Genomic DNA, 22,861 nt, shown 5'->3' with positions numbered 1-22,861 from the left:
CGGCGGGCCCGGCCCGTCCCGGCCCCTCCCGGCCCTCGGCCCCGGCCCGGCGGCAGTAACCCCGCGGTTATCGCCGCTTGAGCCCACCCCTGCACCCGATGCTGGCCCGGGTGAGGACCAGCCGCGCCCTGCTCGGCTCGGCAGCCCCTCTCCAGACCCCCCACACGCAGCCCAGCGCCCAGGCCCGCGCCCTGCTCCGGTGTCTGCGCGGAACGGGCTCGAGCGGCCACGGGCCGTGGCTCTGCCGCGCGTCACTGTCCCGGCCCGGAGGGAGCTATTCCAGGGCTTAATTGTTTACGGCAGACGCTGATGGCTCTCGAAGCAGCTGTCAGTAAGGCTGAATGCTTCTGTTGTGCTAAGCACGGCTGGGGCTGTGATTACAGTGGCAGCGAGTCATTTGTCTGATCTGGAGCTTTCCTCTCCTCTCCTCAAAGCGGGGCTGGAGTCTACAAAAATCTGGTGTCATGCTGCTCCCTGCCTCCCCCACCACAACTGGCTCACCGGACAGGCTCTGCTGGCACACAGGTCTGAGCCCTGCCTCTGCTGGTCCTGTTGCTGAGCAGTGTGTGTTTGCTGGCGGTCCTGGCCCTCGAGCCTCGAGGCTCTGGCTCCTGGACACCGTTGTCCTGTTTGCTGACCTGCCCCAGCAGTGGAGAGGAAGGAACCACGCTGACCAAGGCTGCCCAAGGGCCTGCCCCAGCCCTGCTCTCGTGGCGCTGTGTGTCCAGCAGCAGAGATCACACACAAAGGTGTCTTTTCTGTGATGCAGAGTAGACTCCTAATGAAACCAGAAGGGGAAAAAAATCATATGAGGTTTGGAGGTTCACTAGGGACAGGACAGAGTGCAGTAACAATGACCACATTGATAAATTCCCTATTTCCTGACACTGGTGGGGGAAGGAGGGCCCTCTGCAGCGGCAGCAGAGTGGCAGGAGCTGGAGGTGGCAACCAGGCCAGCTCAGTGGGGACATGGCCCATGGAGCATGCAGGCAGCCAGCAGTGCGGGCAGAACCGACAGTGACAAGCTACCTGCTCCCCGGGGTGAGGTAAGCCTGCAGAGGTTCAGCCTGAATATGCTCTCTCCCGTTAGCAGAACGCCCGTTGTTTTTCTGCCATGTCCCCCTCCCAAGCTGGTAAAAGCAGGGTCCTGACTGGGAAATGTCTTTTAAATGGGCTGTTAAAAATCCTCCACCCTCTCCCCATCAGCAAAAGGAAATCTGGGGCCCCGCTGTCCCGGACACTCTTTTGTTTTGCTCTGGCGCGCGGACAGTTGCAGGAGCTGCTCGTGGAGCCCCACATAGGAATTCACCGACTCATTGAGCCGGAATGTCCCATCTGAGCCCCAAAGGTCTCAGGTTCTTCTGTGGGGACGGGACAGCCCAGCCCCGCAGCGTGTTGCCCAGAAAACCTGTGAGCAGAGGCTTGAGCCTGGGGCTGAGGCTCGGCGGCCCTGGGGACAGTGGCTTGCAACAGGGCTTGCTGCTGGCATGGCCGGCTCTCGTGAAGTGCCGTGGGCATTCGCAGGGAGACCCAGAGCCAGCTGCTGTGGAGTGCTGATATGGGGCAGGAGCGTCTGCTTTTCCTCTCCACTGCACTGGCTGATAAGCACAAAGTGTACGAAGAGGAGAGGGGGAGAGAGAGACGGACTTGCCCCGTCTCCACGTCTGATACAGAAACACAGGCACGGATGGTTTGTAGGGAGAGATAGCAGCTCTTGCTGGGCTGACCTAAACATGCTTTACACACAGCCATAGCAGTGAGCAGGAGCGATAATGGCAGCAGAGTAGATAGAGTGGTACTATCTGGGTTACAAAGGGCTTTTATTTAATTATGCTCAATTTGCTTCCTCTGCCTCTGGATTCCTGCACTGCTGGCGCAGGGCTCGCAGGTGCCTGCCACACAGAGCCAGCGAGGCAGTGGGTGCCCATGGCCGGGGACCTGCCCTGACCCTGCCCCAGGATGGTCAGAGCAGCCTGAGCTCAGTGCAGCGGTGCCGCAGGACCCTTCACACGCCAGCCAGCTTCCCGGGGGGCTGCACAAGGGAGAAGCCCATGCCCCCCCTCCCGGCTGGCTTGGCTCAAGCCCCACATGGATTTTATTGCGGCTGCGGCACCTGGCAGAGCTGGCATGCACTCAGCTGCCTGCTATTTTTAAGACTTCCCTTTGAGCATGTGCGTGGGGTGGCTGCTGTCCCCACGGGTCTCGTTGGGGTGATGGTGAGGCTCAGCTGGTGGGAGAATGCTGCCTCCCCTGAGATGCCAGCATCCAGAAGAGTCACCGGTCCAGGGACAGCCAAGGCCAGCCGGGACCGTGAAGGTCCTTCTGGCTGCACCACCCACACCAGAGGGCTTCACGCTGGAATTTCCCTTTGCTGAGGCATCTCCCCCGAGTGAGATGGAGAGGGAGGAGGTCCATCCAGGGTGCCCCTGAGCAGCCAGGGAGCCAGCAGCCCCCCCCGTGTCAGTTGCTGGCAGCTCACAGACCCAGTGGGGGAGTGGGGACACAGCGCTGGTGCCCCCAAGTGCCCCCGCCCAGTGACACCCATCAGGGCCACGTCCAGGCTCAAGGCGCAGAGTGAGGACCAGGACAGTCCTGCCGGGCGGCTCCGGAGCTCACTGCCCGCCCGCTGGCAGCAGCACTCGAGGCCTTGCTGGACGAGCCCTGGTTTTGCTCCCAGAGGCTGGAGGTCTGGTGCTGGGCCCCAGCCAGCGGTCTGGCGCTGGGAGTGCGGGCTTTGGGCCGAGAGCGGGGGCAGAGGGGAACAGGGACTAGCTGCTTTTCTTGCCACACTTCCCGTTTCCACCACTTGTGGCCATCCCCACTGTCCGAAGCCAAATCATGGCTTTTAAAGGTGCTGGTTTTGCTTCTCTGTTAGCACGCTTCAGCTCTGACTCACTTCCTTTCCCACCACTGCTGGTCGCTGGCGAATGCAGAAGGAGGTCCCTCTGCGAGCTCCTGGCCAGGAGGCCGGCGGCGCAGCTACTGGCATGCTTTGGTCTGCTTCCTGCAGCACGTGCAGTTTGAGTGACTTGCCGGGTCCCAGACACGCAGGCTGAGGTTCAGGATCTACCTGTGCTCCCCTAAGCCCTGTCCCCGACCCATGGACTGCTTAGGAGCAGCAAGCCAACACTAACCAGTGCTCATGTTCATTTGTTGCCTTTTATAACTGGCTTTGAGCTTGTGGGCTCTTGCCCAGGATGTTTGATTTTTTTTTTTTTGTCTGGAGCATCTGGAAACCCTGAGAATTTCGGATAGCGCAGGTAGTTGTTACAACATAGAGGTAATCCATCCCTGCCCTTTCAAAGATGGAGGATCTGGGGAGGGCTGAAGTTTTTCACCAAGGAAGCTTCTAACAGATGCTTGAAGCTCTGGCTAAGGATGCAGTAATTAATCTTCAGGGCCTCCTGCCAAGCAGCCCGGCAGAGCAGCCCTCCTCCAGCCAGGTACAAGGAGGTGAAATTACATCCCCGAGGTCACTGATGGCACAGGTGGCAGCTCTGGGGATGGAATTGTTGAGCCCTCTGGGCTGCTGGCAGGAAGCTGGGATGTTCCTGCACGAGTGTGGACAGGGGCACGGCTGCCAAGGGGCCTTGCAGTGTGCCCGCTGCGGGTGCTTCTCTGAGGGGGTGCTCGGACTCTCCCGCTACGTTCCCTCTGGTGTGGCAATGGGCAGGGTCCCCGCTCCCCAGAGAGTCACGCCAGTCTCCAGCCACTGCCTAAAGTCTTTCTGAGAGGTGGGAGAGATTTAGAAGCACCCACCAGCCCCCGGTGTGTCTCCTCTGCCCCGCGAGCCACAGGCAGGGGCAGAGCACAGTTTTTGTCATGCTCAGAAAAAAATCACATGAAGCCTGGTTGCTTTTCCACCTTGATTTACTATCAGCTTTGACAAGCTCTGTCTCTTGGCTCCTCCGATACTGCCAGCCATGTCTAATGCTGTTGATTTGATAATATATCTAATCTGGCTTTCTTGAAAACGCCCGGTATCGCAGAGCTGCCCTTCTACTTGAACCATCTTCCCTCCTTGCCTTCTTTCTATCTTTCCCAGCTGGGGCCAATCTGTCCGGGAAATAGTCCAATTTGCTTCCATCTGATGGGAGCGGATCCCAGCTCCATTCCCTTCATCTACTCCGGAGTCAAATCAGCCTAGGTCATTATTTTGAAATCCTTCATTTTCCTCCTCTGCATTTTCACTGCTGCTTTTCTCCCTCAGCGGAGGCACTGGTGAAAATACCTCTAAACACCTCTTCCCTCGGGGTTTTTGCAGAGCGACCACCACCCGCTCGGCGCCACACAGACGTTTGAGGTCCGGACAAGATATTCCCCGCTTTTTAGACCCTCCCGTGGTCTGAGGAGGAGAACCAGTGTCCTGTGTTAGATACAACTTAAACTAGTGGGTCTGAGCCAGGCCTGAATCTCCCTGCAGGTGCCCGCTGAGGGCTGGGGGCACCCGAGGCGTGCGGGGCTCCTTCAGCCCGGTGCACGGCACGCAGCCCCGCGCAGCCACCAGTCGCCCGTGGGGAGGCCGGGGTCCCCGCCATGGCCGCCAGTCGCCTGTGGGGAGGCCAGGGTCCCTGTCACGGCTGCCAGTCGCCTGTGGGGAGGCCGGGGTCCCCGCCATGGCCGCCAGTCGCCTGTGGGGAGGCTGGGGTCCCTGTCACACGGTGGGGTATTGCTAAAGGACCTCTCGGCCCCTCTCGCTCCGTCAGCACTCGCTGGACAGGACAGGAAGGGCCTGTCCAAGCTCGCTGCCATCCTGGGTGCAGACCAGCTGTGGGGCACCGACAGGCCTTAACGGCCTGAGCAGCCTCACCTGGGCCCTCCACCCACACCCCCGGCCAGGGCACGGGAGCTCATTTAAGCCCAGGGCGGGGCCCTCAGGTCTGGCTGGGGCTATGCTGGAGGTGCTGTCCTCCAGTCCTGTTGCTGGCCTTGCTCCTGGGTGGGCTGTGAGCAGGGCAGGGCTTCCCTGGCAGCCCTCTGACTGCTAGCACAGCTAGAGCGGGCACCTCGATGCTCTGATTGCCTGGGGTGAGGGGTCTGCGGTGCAGGAGTCCCCCAGATGGAAACATGGCAGGTGGTGTAACCAGGCATGGAGCTTCACCCAGAGCCTGCCCTTGTTTAACACAGAGGCTCACTGCTGTGAGACCTGGATCTCTGCTGCTGCCCCTCAGTGATCTGGAGGCAGGGGCTGTGTGCACTGATCCACCATCAAACAGCTGGATCTGTTGGCCACAAGAAGCATCGTCAGGTGACATCAAGGGAAACTCCTTGCACCAGCTCTGAAACACAGCTGTGCAGAGAGGCAAGCGTGGCTGGTGGAGAGCACAGAGCAAGGCCGACAACCACAGGTGAGTGATGCGTAAATACAGGAGAGGCTGCCAGGCCATCCTCTCTTGCGGGTGGGTCTTCAGGCATTACAATCGCAGTAGCACCGGCCATCTGTGCTTCTGCATCCTGGGGAACTGAAACCGGTGAAGTCTCTGAGGAAGTGCTCCCAGTCTGCATGGCTCAAGGTTTCCAGAGCACTGCTGGTCACAGTGGGGTGGCACAGGAGGCCCTGCTGACACAGCCGGGGTGGCCCTCGTGCAGCTCCCTGGGGTCAGAGCTGTGCCCCTGGAAACCAGCACAGCCCTGGTTTGGGGGTCATCTGGGGAGCGAGGCTTCCAGCACCCGCGTCTGAGCACAGGAGGGAAAGTGGGGAGGACAGAGCGGGGCCCTGCTTGGGGCACCGACTTCAGAGTGATCTTAGCAGGGTGTGTAAATCGGTGCTTGTGAAAATAATGAATGGCCCAGTGTGGCTGGTTGGACATTATGGGTAACTGCGTGTCCATTTGGCTGGCAGTCGGAAGGGCTTTAGGCCTGTAAGCAAACAAATACAACCCTGTGGCAAAGCCCAGGCCTCCTGAAGGAGGGGAGACAACGTGGCAGACAGCGGGGAGAGCCGGACATAACACACGTGTCTGCGCAGGCTGAAACGCTCTCGTGGAGCGTGGGGGTCTCTGCGCTGCCCGGGAGGACGGGCTGGCACGGCCGAAAGGGCCGCTAAGTGTTTTCTAACTTGATGCTGGTGAAAAGAGAATCGCTGCTGGATTGTCTAGTTTATGGATCCACTGAGTTAATTAACCATGATTGATAAGCCACTGCCGGCATGAACCATACTGTGGCCTTATCTGTATAATCCCTGTTTGTGTGTTTAAAGACTGATAGGAGAGACAAAAAAAAAAAATCCAGACAAAATGATAAGGCTGAAGATGCATGGTGATGTCTGGGAAACTTAATTTAGCAGGGAAAATATCCCTTTTAAAACTACATTATTAACTGCTGTCAAGTGACAGCCGCTTGGCCTTCACATGCTCTAGGTGAATCCAGCCAAGCTGTATCAGACCCCCCCGAAAGCACTGTGTGTGCCACTAGCCAGGCTTCTTCCCTGGCGCTCTGGGTGCATAAAATCTGCATGATTGCTTTGCGATGGGGCTTGTCAACAGTGACTGCAGCTGGGTTATGAATCACTGTAATTTGTCATGTGAGCTGGTTTCACACCAGTATCTCTGGAGGGGAAAATGCTGGAAAGTTGGGGGAGGGAGGAGAGGGGAGGGGATGTCAGACGTGACCCCCCCGCCCTGGTTCTTGATGGAAATGTTTCTCCCTCTCCACCAGCTAATGACTGGTCCTAATTTAATAGAATGGAGTGAAGTGGCCAACATAAAATGTATGTGTTTTGTTTTCACATCTGAGTCTAACATGGCCACAAGTCATAGTCTGAAATGATTGGGGGTGTTATCAGTCACACGATCTGACGTTTTGCCAAAAGGTCTCTTTTGTCTCTTCTCTGAAGTGTGAAAACAAGGGATGCTATTATTTCTTGTGTTCTATAAGGGAAAATGTGGGTTGTACAGTCTTAAGGAGCCATTAGATGAAGGAAACCAAAGGAGGAAAGAAAAATCAAGACCTCTTCCTTCTGATAATCACACAAATACTGGCACTCTAGGGACACTTAATGGAAAACAATTTTAGGAAGCACCTGAAAAACTGCCATGGAAATTTCCTAGCCCAGCCATCATATTGTCTCCCACATCCTTTACTGGGATAATCTTGAGAAAAATCAAAGAAACAGATCATCACTGTATTTTTTTAATTTTGTATTTATTTATTCAGTTGTCATTAATAACAATAAAAATGAAATTACGCACCCCTGACTCCGAGTTCCCTTGACGCTTAGTTAAAGTACACAATTATGCAAAATAGGCAGACGCCCACTGCACGTTATCCCAAGCAGTAGAAGCATAAACCAAACATAAGCCCCTCCACAAAGACAAATTACTCATCCATCAAAAGAATTACTCACTGTGGACAAGTAAACTTTTACAAGGTTGATTTTAAGTGTGCAGATGAATGTTACAGCTGGTAAGAATTCATTAGTCAATGAATCTGCAGCAAAGGAAAAGATAAGGAGACATAGATTTGTTTTTCCTAAGTGGAAAGGGTCTTATTCTGTGCTGCTCAAAAATGAAATGCCCTATTCTCTTCCTTTCTCAAATCAGGAAGGTGTTTGATTGTGTGTCTAGCTTTAAGCTCCCAATTAGTCCTCCTGAAATTAAAAGAATTATCCGCTCTCTTCAACAGAGTTGCATTGTTAGACATCTTGCAGACGCCTGCTCCCTATGAGGGGGGCAATGAGTGCAAAGGTAGAATACAAATGCCTTTTGCTGACGCTCTCCCTCAACATGCTGCCGTTCCTCTCCTGGTACATGCAGAGCCAGGGATCAGCATGGCCACCTCGCAATCTGTCTGTTCCGTGGCTCTGTTGGCATTCGCCAGCACCAGGGCTGATTAACATGCTATTGAAAACCGTCCCCTCCCGGTCCTGAGCAGCCAGCCCAGCCCTCAGCTCTTCCCGACAAATTACTAATCTGGCCTTGCGACAAGCCGCTCCCCACAGCAGCCTGACTGCGATCCTGGTAAACAACATATGCGAGGATGAGCTGGTGAAGCTGCCGTAGAGGCATTTGCTGCTTTCCAGTCCCAGCTCCCGTGTGGCGCACAGACCTGCTGCTGCAGCGAGCAGAGCCCACCTGTTGGCAGCACGAACACGGAGGCTAAATTCGGCGTCGTGCAGGTGTGACTGCAGAGCACCGCCGAGCCCCTCCGGGTGACAATGATCAGCAGCAGAGCCCACCGGGTATCTGGCTGCGTGCCTTGTGCTGAAGCCTGTTTGGTGGCTAGCGGGCAATATTCACCGTGTCCGTGTCAGCACCTTTACCGAGCGCTACACAGACATAGTGCCAGCCAAAGCTGTCCTGGCACCAACTTCCTCGGTTACTTGGCATTTCCTAAATCCGTTCATTCTTTGGTTTCTTCTCCTGATGCTTCCCTCCCTCCACAGTCTGTGTCCATGGAGGATGTGCACATGAAAGGGGGGAAGAATTGGTCCCGTAGGGAGAAAGCAGACATTGGCTTTTTCTGTCTGATTCTGGAACAAAAAGCTCCAGCCAGGAGCTGTTCTGATTAGGTCTTAGTGTAAAACAGATGCAAAGTTTCATGCAACAAGTGGCACAGGGAAATGGATATATTTTTACATGCTGTTGTTCCCCATCTCTTGCATGGGATCAGAGCTATTAGATCTGAAGCTGATTAAGTGTGAGACCAGAGCACAATAACAGAAGTATAGGCCACCAGTTTCTTAATGATCGTCTGGGAGCTGGAGTGCAATGTTCATTTGAAATACAGGCCACAAACAAGCTCTTCCCGTTTTTGATTCCTCCCCACTTTCTGTCTTAGAAAGAATAAAAGAAAAACAGGTTTGCTAACAGTGCCAGATCTGGAGGCAAGAGGCACATTTACATTCAAACCTTGCATGAATGTCCAGCTGCAAGAGTTTCCAAGCAAGGCAAAAGCTACCAAGTGAAAGAAGTTGGACAATTACACTCATTTGTCTGCCTTGTTTTCATTGAGATAATTCAGGCAAGGCCAACTGTGTTACTTGGATTCTCTAAGGTATAATTTAGGCATGAGATGTTTACAATCAACCCTCATTTGCATCAACCGGGAGGAAAACATGGGATCTGTTGGATATTTCAACTGGCGGGTTAATTACTAGCTCAGCCACTAATTTTTATTCAACCTTCTGCATGTGAACAGCCACTGGGCCAGATCCTGCCACTCTTGCTGCTGTTCTTACCCCGCAGGTTTCATGCAAGCGAGAGGGGAGTGCAGGACAGGGTGCTGCGAGTGTGGATCTAGTTTTGCTAAGGAGAATTGGTGCCAGAGATGGGTGTTTGATTGAAAGCCCTAGAGATGTTAGATCTGCTGGGAACAACATGTCCTCCCTTTTTTGCAGTCCCAGGAATGAGCTTAAACAAAGATACTGTTTACTATGGGCCACGCTCTGTTGTCCCCGCTAGTGATGGTTATTGAACTGCTTAGCAAATAGCTTGATAAAATCAATGGGACCATTTGTGAGATAGGAAACCTCTCCGTGTTTGCAAGGAGCTCAGGGACTGTCCCCCAGACCCTTTCATGAGCGCTGTGCAGAGAAGTCTAAACACTGCTAAGGAAGGCTAAAATGAGCACGGCAATTGATTGACAGCTTTGATAGAAACCAGAAGTAAGTTTTGCTGGGGTTTTTGTAAACCCAGGCTTAAATAGACATCACTTAGAAGAAGAACATCGATCGAAAGATAAACCCAGTGCATGAGAGGACCCTGAAGGTGAAAAGTGCCATTAAGTAGGTTAAAGGAGCCTGCCCTCGTATGACAAGCTGTTCTCTGTGCGAAAGGACAGAGAGCGCCGAGAGGGAGATAAGAAGATTACGAGGTCAGATTCCAGGTTATGGAAACCTCGGTGTCTCGTTCTGTCTTGGGCACCTCTGTGTGGGTTGCAGACAAGAGCCTAATGAGTGCCAGCTGTGGTGGGTTTGGTGCTACTCACACCTCTCCTCCAGGAACTCACCCAAGCCTGTCAACTAATTCCTATATGCCAGTGGCTCTCCGGGTGGGTATTTAGCCGCCTGCCCTGAAGGGACTCACCGCAGGGAGGAGAAAGGCCCCATATTTCATGACACATCCTAAAGTGACCTAGTGAAATGTGTGTTTTCCCACCGTGACCTCTGGCAGACCCTTGGTCGCCTGCCCTGGACGGCAGAGATGGCTGAGGGACTCGCTGGGGAGGGGTAGGATAACACCGGGCTCGGCCCCGAGCACTCAGGGCTGGGTGGCCTGGCAGAGCGGGAGGGAGACAAACCAGGTCCTGCCCTGGATAGGTGTTTTGCTGCTGATCGCAGGAGGTGGAAGTCAACGGGTGGGAAACTCCAGGTTCAGGTCTGGGAGGACTCAGAAGCTGACGGAGCCCAAATCTGACCTGATGGTGTGAGTGAATTGGGTTTGTCTCTGTCCAGCCTCCAGTGATCAAATCCTCCTGACACACACCTGGTCTTGAGAGGCAGAGGAGCTCAGTGCCCAGGCTGTCACCTTCAGGGCAGAGCCAGCACCTGCAGCTCGTTACTCCTCATTATTATTATTATTAAAGCTCATTATTGCTCTCTCTTCAGGTGAATGCCATGAGGCAAAGGGTTGTTGCCATTTCCCCAGCCTTTCAGGGCTACGGAGGCCATTTAATTCTGTGAAGCTCATGCTCTGCACCCTGTGTAAGCGACTACACCACTTACATTGACCTCAGGTAAGACGGCAGTGTTATTTGTACGATTCCTTCTGCCCTGGAGTCCCCTGTGACGTCCACAACCGCTGAAGTACACAGCACACCTATGTACAATGTAGCTTTACCGCTACTTCTGCTCAGTTTCAGGGTCGCATTCACTGGTGGGTGAAGCACTTTGGGCGCCCGTTCTACTGGGTTATCTGGATAGTCCAAAGAAAAAGCTGGTTTCACTTGTATAAAGACTCATGTGAATATTTCCATTAGTACGCAGTTTTGTAACATCACATATTTTACATCAATTGATTTTGTGGTGAGTTCAGACACAAATCCATATGTAGGCACAGAAGCATGCAGATTGTACGTAGACAGTATATTTGCAGGCTAAACTGAAACTGCTGATAGCTCTCCTTTTCTGCTGTAAAACTCAGAATGCTACAACTAGTCCAGCACAGGACTTGCTGACATTTTAAATATGTATGTGCACAAGTGTCTCTTCTTATACATATATATGTATATGTGTGTGTGAGAGACTTTTAACTTTTGGCTGATCTCTGAGATTAATGAATGTGTTGACTGCACATGAGAAATGTGTAAACCTTTAAGACTGTTGGGGTCACCAGGGAAATGTCAAGAACGAGATCACACGGTTTACAATATGTCCAAAAATATACACCACCAGACGACACCCCACAAGTGACATTATAATGAGAGACAGCTATTAGAGGCAATGTAAAACACATGCTGCTGAATGCTGCACATCAAAGATTTGTCCTGAAGTTGCAGATAGTGGGCCATTGCAAGGCATAGGTACGGAGACGTTTCAGGTTTCCTAGCAAAAAGCAGTGGGCCCACACATTTGTAACTAACGCCTGCTAGTAAGTGACTCGGAGAGGCAGACCCTGCACCTCTACTCAAACACCAGGACACGGCGCAAGAGCTGCAGGACCTGATCAGCGCGTGTGGGGTGCAGTGAGGTCGAGGAGGGTCTTCCCGTAATGGCGAGTGCTGCCTTGCCTTTACTGGACGTGGCATGGGCACACTGTGGGCAGGAGTGGGGTGCAGGTGGGGGGCAGGGGTAGGGCTTGGGGCTGGCCGCAGGTGGGTCTCTGGCAGGGACCTCTGGGCTGGAGTTCAAGTGGGGACGACGCAGGGGCTGAAGGTTAGGGTGCTGGGGGACAGGACTGATGGGTCAGGGCTGGGTAAATGCCAGGAGGGTCCCTGGCGGGGTCAGGGTTAGAGGTGCTGGTACCCTGCTCGGTTTGCTGATGGGTGCGGTAACTGCTGCTCGGGTAGGTGTTGGAGATGGTGCTGTCGAGGGCTCTCTGAGCAAGGCCTGGGGCTGGGCCTGGCCTTCCGGGGCTGGGGTTAAAGGCAGCTGAGGCTCAGGCTGGCAGAGGCTGTGAGCCAGCACTGCAGCTGGATGCAGAAGCCACGGGACAGCGCTCAGGGCTGTGTTTGGCGAGGGCTGCGTGCCTGGCCGAGGGTCATAGCAATGACAAGTGACTTTAAGCTGGGGCTGACCTTGGCAGAAGCCCATGAATTCACACGGGCCCTGGGGCCGGCAGCGTCTGCGGAGCTGGTTCAGGGCAGGTGGCCGCTCGGCTGGGGTGAGGACAGGCCCCGTCAGAGGGAACCGAGATGTAGGATGGAGCTGGGAGGTGCCACCTGGGGCATACAGAGGTTTGCCAGCGACAGGCCCTGCCCGAGCTGAGGGCACGTCTGAAGCTGGTCTGGGGTCTCCTGTGTTCAGCAAGGTGGAGACCAGAGATGCTTAGAGCTGGGCACACCAAATAGAGTTGACTCAGAGCAAAGCAATTATGAGACTTTAACTAAAATGCTTAGGTTTGTATTAAGATGTGCAAAGCAAACAATAATTTTACAATTAACCACATTTAACCCTTTCACTTTAAAGCTTATAATGAGCATCATCACCGAAGCCTCAACAAGTCCAGTGAACATGGGAGAGAATAACGTTGAAGCCACTGAGGTAAGTCAGATTGGTTGGAATTAACAATGGTAGTGTGGGCTGTAATAATATATTTACAGCCTGGTGATTATACTGTGGGGAGGAAGGGAAGGGGATTAAGTCTCTGTTTAGTTTAAGCTGCATTTTAGTGCAGCCAGTTCTTCAGTAGTACACAGTTAAAAATGTAGTCTGTCAAATCCCGCTGACATATTTTGGCAATAGATATTTCCTCTAATTGAAAGCAATTGTTGTGTTGTAAGCTTTCCCCCTTTCCCATTTGTTTTGGTTAATGGGTAGTGGTGGCCTGTCTGCTTAAGCACGTATTGAGCAACTGCTCACTGGAAAGTTAGCATATTGCAGAGAGTGTGGCACGATCCTGCCTGACTTCATAAGGAAAAACTTCCTCCGGGCTCTGGCGGAGGATGTTTGAACAAAGCTGGTAGGATCAGCCTTGCTGGTTGTTATTGCAGGGCTTTGCCGTTTGGGTCAGCTGGGGCCTTCATGTGTGAACCCCGGGGTAAAAACCAGGCTTGCTTCCAACGCAGCCATGCTTTGTTTTGAACAATCAGCATGGCCCCCGCTGTGAATCCCACGAGGGGATGCTCTGCTTTGTGTTGCGTTCGCTTCCTTTGCTCGGAGCCAAGTTCTGCATCCTACACTGCTGGCACGCGGTCAAGGTGCGGGGCCTGCGCGATGGCCCAACGCAGACACGACGTGGCCGGCCCCCGTTGTATCGGGCACCGCTGCTGCTCTGGGGAGCTTTGGTGCCGCGGGTGGGCAGGGCCCTGGGGGGACTTAACGAGCCCCTGCTCCCTCAGCCCAGGCCCAACAGAGCTGAAACCACGCTGCCCGCAGCGACTGTGCCAGCACTGCCGCTTCCCCGTGGTCCTGCGCCCTCGCCGGTCCAGCGCCCCCGGAGCCCAGCGCTCTGCTGGCTGGCAGCCTGGCCACGGTGCATCTCGAGTGGGCAGAGGTGTTTGTGGCTCTGGGGACATGGTGGGGGACAGCTGCCCAGCCCCAGAAGGGCGTCGAGGCCAGTGCTGGGCTGGTACCTGCAGAGCAGGGTCGGGGTGCCGGGGACTCGCGTCCTTCTGTCTCTGTGCTCCGAGAAACACGCCTGTGCTGTCCTCGCAGGACATCTGTCAGGGCGCTCCATCTTGAAACACCCTTTATCTGACACCCCTCTGAAGCTCAGAGCGGTGCCACGCACCTCATTTTCCACGGAGGTCAGAGCAGGGCTGGATGAAATCCTCCTTTACCCTGTAGTCACGTCAAGTCTGATCATCTGTCCAGAAACCCCCTTGGGCTGGTGCTGGTGGGGATCCAGCCAAAGAAGGGACTTCTGCTGTGCCCAGCTGCTCCCATGCCTGCCTGCGGTGCCCCATGGCCTGCATTGACAAGGGACAGGTATGGACAAGGGACTGACAGTGTAGCGAGGCTGGGGCTCAAAGGGATTGTGTCTTTGTTGACCGCTAGCCCCAGCATGTGCTAAATTCCCTACAGAGCAGAGCTGGAGACATGTTTGAGCTCACCAGCCATGGTTCCAGCCCTGACTGCTGTGAAGCTGGGGGGAGTGAGTGCTGACCCCTTTCTAAGCCTCTAAAGAAAATAAAAGCAACAGGTCACTGAGGAGACCCGCAGGAAACTGGGGAACCTGCTGCTTTTTGCATCCCAGTTTCCAGCCAGAGTGCTTGGGTCAAACCCCAGCATGGGCTACGAAAGACACATTTTTTTTTTTTATTGCCTTGTGATAAACCTCCTGGTCTGGAGAATCCTGTCATTATTGTGCGTGTGAACTTTCACCAGCACTGAATCTGTCATTAACCTAGAAGGAGACCTTTTCACGCTCGCAACCTCTGTCTGCGCAGCTCCTCTCTGGAGGCGAATCCCTCACGGTGAGCACGTCAGCCGGCTGCGCGCTGCAGACAAGGTTATGACTGCATTACGTACTCTGAAGGGAGCAATGCTCTATATTACACTGGGAAACGTTCATCTTTGGAAAGAAAGAGGCTTGGGGGGAAAAAAGTGTGATTTTACTCAGAAAGTGCCTCAGGTCCCCATAAATCCCTCTCCTCCTTGCTCAGACCAGGGCTGGAGGCCGGCAGCAGGGTGGCAGCAGGGTGGCAGCGGAGCACATCCTGCCGGTGCGATTCTTGCTACAGCCATTTGCAGCAAAGCCTGAGACCACACTGGAGCGTGTGTTTAGATTAAAGGACATTTGGGAAGGGACCTTGCCTTAATCTTTCTGCTAAGCACCTAGCAGACTCCTAGGGTGCTAAATCATTAGTAATAACAGTAATGACAATCTGGCCTCCTTCTCCATGAGCAGTGCCTGAAATACAGATTAATAACAATAAAACAGGGACTTGGTCCATGCTCATCCAAAAATACACCGAGGATTGCTAATCAGTCTGTTTCCAAGCCCTCTGTTTTTTCTGAGTGCCCTGAAGTGCCTTCGCGAGCACTTTGCGATGCATCCAGCCTGATGACACCAGGCACTAACGACTGGCTGGACAAAGGCAGGGTGGCAGGCAGGACTGGAGAGCATCAGATGAGTGCGGGGATCAGGGAACAGCTCTTGTTCAGGCAATGATTTCTCTGTGTCTAAGTGCTTCTCAGCTCCTCCTCAGCTCCCGTTGTGTTTCCCCGGTGCATGGCTCCTCTCAGTTTGGAAATGCTGCTCCAGGGAGAGCCCTGTCCTGGCTGGCTCCGGGCTGGGTGGTGGAAACCAAGACTATCGCCTACCTCTTACCCTCTTCTCTCCGGTAACTGCTAGCGGCCTCTCTCAGGATGGGGAAAAGGCACGAGCTGGACCCCTGCTCTGATCCAGTACAGCTGTTCAGTGGCCATTTTCCATCAGTATGGGTTTCTGGGAGGGAAAGCGAGCGGCCAAAAGGATTCAAAACACGTGTCTGCTAAGTGTTTGTGTATGCACCTTACAGTCTCCTGCCAGCCTGCCCTGCAATCTTATGGAAAATGACCCAAATAGCACACTTAGAGGGAAGGAGGGAAGGAGATAGGGGGAAAAAAAAGAGAACTGGCTGCCTGGGTAGGAGCAGAGGGACCTTCTGACCCACGGCGCAGCGGCAGCCGGGGCTCTCCCCACAGCAGCTCCTGAGGCTGTGTTGGCTTTTCCTCTGCTGGGGCGACAAGCGGCCCCTCTGCAGTGGCTGGCTCCCGGGGGGCCGCGCAGGGCAGGGGGGGTGGCTGCTCCATGCCAAAGCGTGTTGCTCTTCTCCCACGTGCCAGCACCTGAGCCAGCCCTCCGTGCCTCCACGCGCAGGTGGTCCCGGGGGGTCCCGCACGCCCGTCCCGCGGGCAGCGGTGGTCCCGCACGCCCTCCGCTGCCAGCTGACCATGTTCGGTGAGAGCTGACGAGTCAAACCTGGCCATCTCTGGCATGCGAGGGTGAACTTTCTTCCCAGATCCACAGAGCGCTTTATGGTTGCCTTGCAGATAAACTGCGCTAAATAAATAGATGTTTATGCTCCCTGTATTAAAGCGATTAGGTCCTGGTTTTTGACAGTGTTGAGTCAATATAACCTGAGTAATTGCATGAGTAACTCATGTTTCCCCTAAAGGGAAACTGTTCTCGCGTAAATATATTTATTAATAATTAAAGTGTTTTTGAGTTCTTGTGCACACAGCCCCTCTCCCCCACGGAGATGTCTGAAAGGCTGTTACCTTTAAACCTGCGCAGGAGTCCGACAGGAAGGGATTTTGGCAGGGGGTTGATGGTCTATGGCAAGAGGCATGTGGTTTAATTTTTACCTTTTTTTTTTTCTTCCTGAACAAAAAAATAATGGTGAGATCTGCGTATGAGAGATTTAAAAACCTCTACTACTCCATTAGGAGCATTACCCTGAAATACTCACTGGAGCTTCTAACAGCCCAGATAATAGAGGTGGGAAGTCATTTCTGGAAAATATTCCTCTCAAAGCATCTTACCAGAGGATTGTTTCCTAACAACAACAACAACAAAATCTTTGTCAAATAATCCTTCAATACCACAAATATTTCGGCTTTAATTGTATCAGTGTAGATTAACTGCTCGGCGTAGGAAATGGGAGTCAGAGCTCCCGGGGGATTTTTTCTGACAAAGCCAGTACTGGATACCTTTGGGTAAGTCACACATTTTTCTATGTTCTTTGGCCTATATTTTTTTTTAACTGACTGTAATCTGGAACCTAATTTGATATGCCTTAAAAGGATGATTTCACATGGAAGATGCCCTACTATCAGGATAAGCAGCCATAAGAAATCCTAAAATAGGCAGATTAAGGGTTTGGAATCATGGAGGTTTATTTCTATGCAATTAGAGACATGATCACATTTAAAAATTGCTAACTTGTAGTTTAAAAAAAAACCCCGACAACTGGGAGTCCCACATTTAAAAACAGCTAATAACTCTATTAATTAAAGATATGATTAGTAGAGACAATGAGTTAGATGGCACGAAAGCACAGCATTTAATTCAATGCACATTTTCGGTGGACATGGCGTGGCCAAGGCAGTTGTGTATTAATTAGTGCTCTGAAGAGGGTGAGGAGGACAGGAAGGGGGTGAGGGAAATTGGCAGGTGTAGAAATGAGATTAGACAACAACAGAGGATTTTTCTCTCCAGAACAGAAGTCGTGCAGAATCCTCATCAGCCTCGCTAACATGTTTTGTATAAAGGAAGACACATGCCACGAGAGCAGGCAGGGCAGTAAGGCACAGCTCGGGGAGAGGGAGGACAGCTTTCCAGGGCTCACTTGGGGAGCATTTCCAGGCGATCATGACCAAATACCAGCCTTGATTTCCCACCCTTGCTTTAAACGCTGCTGGCTATTTGTGGATGGCAAGGTGCCTCCACGCTCAGCCCTTACAGGGGGACCTGTGCCACTATACTGAGGTACTCCTGTAGCTGAAACCAAGCCTATGAGCTTCCCCTTTGCTTTCCTCCACTGCGTGGGTGCTCCAGCTAGGTCTCCGCTCTTAGTGCAAACTCAGGCTTGAGACAAGGATGCTGCGCCCACATCCTATAACCGCTCCACTTGGCTGTCAGCTCTGCCATTGCTTCGGCTTGAAGCGTCCACACAGTGCTGTGAGTGCCATGACCGGGTGTCTGCAGTGCGCCTGAGCCCCCCCTTGCACGGGTACATGCTGCCCAAGGAGCTGGGTCCCTCCTGGGTGCACTCTGAGCCTACGGCTGTGCCCTGTGTTGCGATGGTGTGGCAGGAGGCAAGTGCCCGTCTGGGCAACCGCTCAGGGCTCCTTCACTGAGACATAAGCTACGTGGGCAAACCAACCATCTGCTGCAGAGAGCATGGCCCTGGACAGTCTCCTGTCCCGGGATGGATCCTGGCTTTCTGTGGAGCCTCACCCAGTAGTGCCCTTCGGTCTCAGAGCACGTTCCCTTCCACGATGAGGGGGTAAGTTCACGTGCCGGCAGACGAGGGAAGAACTGCAGCGGATGCGAATTGACACCTTCACCCACACAGGCAGCACGTTCCCACGCCGATAAGGAAGGGTGGATCAGAGGCTGCGCTATCTCGGGGCTGTTCCCCCGCTGTGGATTCCAGTGGGTGGAATTTGGGAATATCATCACTTCTTTCTCTGTGTCTTTTTCTTCTCCACTGTTAAGGAAGAGCCCGTTGGAGGGCAGAGGAGATGCACAGTACTATTTTGGACTCCGCTTTTGGCAAGCGGTGCGGGCGAAGCTCTGGGGGTGGAGCCCGGCAGCGGCCTGCGCTTCGCCCCCCGCCCCGCTCCCCGGGCAGCTGTCCGAGGGGGGCGACCCGGGGCCGCGCTGACACCCCCGAGCCCCCCGCTCCCCCAAGCGCGCAGCCCGCAGCGAGCGCGACCGCCCGGTCGGGACGGGCCCGGCAGTCCCCGGCGCGGCGTCCGTGCTGCGGGGGAGGTGGGGGACACCCCGGGGGACACCCCCCCCTTACGTGATTGGCGTATTTGTCCACTCCCCGAGCCGCCTGTCCCGGGGCCGGCCAGCCCGACCGCCGCTTCCCCGCGCTCCTGCCCCGAGCCCGGCTCACGGGGAGCGGCCGGGCCGGGGGCGATGTCCGCCCCGGCTCGCCGTGCTGCTCCGCAACTGGGAAAAGTGCTTCTTCCCCCGCCTCCCCCCGGCCCGTTCTGCTCGAAAACGCGAAGGAGGCAGCGGAGAGAGCGGCGGAAAGCCCGGAGGAGGCGCCTGCCGGCAGCGGGGGGGCCGGTGCTTGCCCGCCCGGCCCGCGGCGCGGGGGCACGCCGGTAACTTCACCGCTCTCCCGTGCCGGGCCCGCACCAGCGAGTAACGGGGGAGGGCGGGGGTGGGCGGAGGGAGGGAGGGGGCGCGGCCGCGAGCGCGCCCCGCCGCCCCCCGCCGCGCACCCGCGCACCCGGCGCGGCCGCCCCTTCCCGCGGGCGGTGCTGGGCGCGGGCGCGCTGCCTGCGCAGGAAGCGGCCCCGCGGCCCGGCCCCTCCCGCCGCTCGGCGGCCGCTTCATGCACTCTGCGGCGCGGCGGCGCGGGCGGCGGGATGGCCCCGGCTCCGGCTCCGGCCCCGGCCCCGGCTCCGGCTCCGGCGGGCGCTGAGCCGCGGCCCCCCGCGCTGCTGCCGCTGCTGCTGCTGCCGCTGCTGCTGCCCGCCCGCGCCGCCGGCCTGGAGGTGCAGCGCAAGTTCCTCTCGCCCACCCCCACCAACAACTTCGCCCTGGACGGCCCCGGCTCCCGCGTCTACCTGGCCGCCGTCAACCGGCTCTTCCAGCTGTCGGGGGGCGAGCTGGCGCTGGAGGCGGAGGCGGCGGTGGGGCCGGTGCTGGACAGCCCGCTCTGCCACGCGCCGCAGCTGCCGCAGGCCTCCTGCGAGCACCCCAAGGTGCTCACCAACAACTACAACAAGATCCTGCAGCCCGACCCCGAGCAGGGCGTCCTCGTCGTCTGCGGCTCCATCTACCAGGGCCTCTGCCAGCTGCGCAGCATGGCCAACATCTCGGCGGTGGCCGTGCGCTTCCCGCCGGGCGGCAGCGACCCGGTCACCGTCTTCCCCAGCATGCTGAACGTGGCGGCCAACCACCCCAACGCCTCCACCGTGGGGCTGGTGCTGCGCCGCGGCGGCGGCGGCGGCGGGGCGCGGCTGCTGGTGGCCGCCACCTACACCGGCTTCGGCAGCCCCTTCTTCCCCCGCAACCGCAGCCTGGAGGACCACCGCTTCGAGAACACGCCCGAGATCGCCATCCGCGCCCTCAACGCCCGCGGCGACCTGGCCAAGCTCTTCACCTTCGACATCAACCCCTCCGACGACAACATCTTCAAGATCAAGCAGGGCGCCAAGGCGCGGCACAAGCTCAGCTTCGTCCGCGCCTTCCTGCAGCGCGGCGCCGCGCCGCCCGCCCGCCGCCCCTACGCCTACCTGGCGCTCAACAGCGAGGCCAACGCGGGCGACAAGGAGAGCCCCTCGCACAGCCTGCTGGCCCGCATCTGCCTGGGCGAGGCGGCCGAGGCCACCCTCAACGGCAGCGGCGAGACCAAGAAGCTGACCGAGTCCTACATCCAGCTGGGGCTGCGCTGCGGCGGCGCCGCCGACGCCTTCACCCGCCTCGTCTCCGTCTTCCCGGCGCGGGCGGCCTGGCGCAGCCCCGCGGCCCCGGCCCCGCCGCCCGCCGAGGAGCTGCTCTTCGGCGTCTTCGAGCGGGCCGGGGCCGGCGGCGGCGGCGGGGGGCGGCCGCAGTCCGCGCTCTGCGTCTTCCGCTTCGCCGAGATCGAGGAGACGATCCGGGCCGCCCGCAACTCCTGCTTCGTCAGCCCGGGCGCCGGCATGGTCACGGTGCTGGACAGCGTGGTGCAGGGCACCGGCCCGGCCTGCGAGAAGCGGAACATACAGGTACGGCCGGGCCGCGGGCACCTGCCGGCGCCCGGGAGGGGGAGCGGGGACGGGGGGGGACAGGGGGCCCCGGGGGGGGACGGGGGGGCCCCGGTATGGGACAGGGAGGGGCGGGCGCGGGGAGCCGGTGGCCGGCGAGAGGCAGTGGCCCCGTCCCGTCCGGTCCCGCCGCTGCTGCTGCCGCGCCGCCTCCGCGGGCGGGAGCGCGTCCCGGGGCCGGGGCCGCCGCGGGCGGGCTCCGCTCCCAGCTCCGCTCTCTCCGCTCCCAGCTCCGCTCTGTCCGTGCCCCGCGCCGGTCCGCGTTCTCGCGGGAGCCGTGTCGCTCCGCCAGAGCCGGTGGGGTCCCGGCTGCTTCCCGGTGCAGCCACAGCGTGCGGCGAGGCTCGTACCGAGCAGAGCGCGTGTGTGTTGTGGGGAGGCCCCCCCGTCTGTCAGGGCACACCGCTGTCCCCGGTGAGCCGCGGTGACTCGGGCGCGCTCTCCCCGTGCCCCGGTGGGGCGGGAGCCCCGCCGATCCCTCCCCACGTCCCGTCCCGCGGCCGGACAGCCCTGCCAGGGGACGCGCACACACAGGCTGCCTTGTTCCGTCGCGTTCGGGGTAAAAGTTTGCCATTGTCATAGTTTGTTACCAAGTGGCCGTAAATGTTCGCGCCGGATAAAGCCGCCTGTTTTCCCTTTCACTGAAGATATGCGATGCTTGGGAAAGAAAGGCAGAAAGGAAAAAGGGCTGCTTTTAACACTGCATTTTTCCCTTCCTCTGGGAAGGGAGCATAACTCAGCTCCATGGAAGATCGTAAAAACATCTGTTTGATTTCAAAGGCAAGATAGAGCGTTTGGGCTTTGGGCTTCCCTGTGCAGTGCCGGTGGCAAAGAGAGAAAGGTTTCCCATGGTAACCGAAGTGTTTAGTGTGGCATCTCCACTCTGTGTTGAAATATGTAGTTCTAATGCACTGGTTCGTAGACCTACTCTGACAAAGTTGAATAGTTTTTCCCTGGTGGCAAAGTACAAGCTGCCTGACAGCCAGGAAATCTGGTAGTTGTCCTGGCTTTTGAGTTAATTCCACAAAGACTCGGTGCGTTAAACACTGGGAGCCCAGTCCTGAAGCCTTGGCATGGTCACGGCTCTCAGAGGAGTCACTGGGAGTCAGGAACGTGGCTGAAGCTCAGCATCCCTGCGAATCAGCCCCTCAGCCCCTGGCAGGAATGGTCCCTCTGCCAGTGGGTCAGGAGGAGGCGTTGTGGCTGAGACTTGTGGAGGGTACCTAGAGAGTTAACAGCCTAGTTGTAGCTGAAAGTCAATGGCAGAAAGATACTCGCTTCCCTTGAGCTTCCTCAGTGCTCCAGGACTGTTGGGAAAATACTGGTTTTTCTAACTTCTGTTCAGTAGGGAAAATAATCATGACTAACCGGTCTATTAACATTTCAAATACCAAGTGCTATATCCAGTAATGTACGTAGACAGCTGATTCCTGGGGACTCCAGGGAGACGCAGTGCAGAAATGAGATTTCACTCCGTGTTTGGGTCTGGCCCCTAACGCTGTCGCGCTGTGGAGCGTGCTCCTGGTAGCAGTCCTCTGTGCGTGCTCCCTGCGCGGGCGAGGAGGGCGACTAGGAGGGTGTTGTCAGCTGGTGCCGCAAAGGCAGTCCGTGCAGGACGGCTGTGTTCTTGGAGGGGTGAGCGATAAGGATGTGAGGTCCAGAGGGGCAAGCTGGAAATCGCCGAGCCTCGCCGGTCCAGTAGAAGTCGGTACAAACCCTCCACGTTTACCACTGTGGTGAGAGCAGGCTGCGAGAAAATTTGTTTTCATGGAGACAGCAGTATGGCTGGTGGTGGTACAGGGTGGACTGGGAAAACTGGGTTCTGGTCCCAACTGACACTGCTGCTGTGTCGCTGACATTGAACCAGTCTTTTAACCCTGGGTGCCTCAGTTTCCTGATTTGCTGCATACTCCTACATTTATTACTATTATTCAGAAACCGAACTCACGTGTAGTTTAGATTGCATTTGTAAAGCTGCTTTGAGGTCCTTTGATGTCAAGTGCAGCAGGATATAAATGAAGCATACCATTAATATTTGTTCATGCCTAATATTTCTACGCTTGCCATTTATGTCAAGAATATTCCTCTGAAACTGCTGACCAAGCCTGCTGGGAAGCCTTCCTACCAGGCAGAAGGAGAGCCTTTCATTTTTTTTTTGCCTTTTACTTAACCATTAGAATCGCCAACAAGTTAACAAGCTGTTTTTGTTTTCAAGTCCCAGAGTGGCAGTGTCAAGAGAAGAGTTGTAATATTGTGTTTCTTTGTGCTGCAAAAACCTAAAGTCAATTTCCACCTTCAAGACAATGAAATACTCTAATACGTTTTGTGTCCCAGCCCTGGGAACGC

At 56.0% G+C, this 22,861-nt stretch overlaps 1 protein-coding gene across 1 annotated transcript in view; it reads left to right on the top strand.

The window, feature by feature from the left end:
• The first annotated feature begins 19,132 nt into the window (after nt 1-19,132).
• The window catches only part of PLXND1 (plexin D1), a 71,770-nt gene continuing 68,041 nt past the window's right edge, over nt 19,133-22,861 (top strand). Inside the window, 1 exon segment of the mRNA XM_068409733.1 lies at nt 19,133-20,476. Within this exon segment, the coding sequence (XP_068265834.1) occupies nt 19,133-20,476 (1,344 nt within the window).

This window comes from Nyctibius grandis, chromosome 10, assembly GCF_013368605.1.
Source record: "Nyctibius grandis isolate bNycGra1 chromosome 10, bNycGra1.pri, whole genome shotgun sequence".
In the NCBI taxonomy this organism is placed as follows: Eukaryota; Metazoa; Chordata; class Aves; order Nyctibiiformes; family Nyctibiidae; genus Nyctibius; species Nyctibius grandis.
The sequence above is the reverse complement of the archived record's forward strand: the minus strand, read 5'-3'. Positions and strand labels throughout refer to the sequence as shown.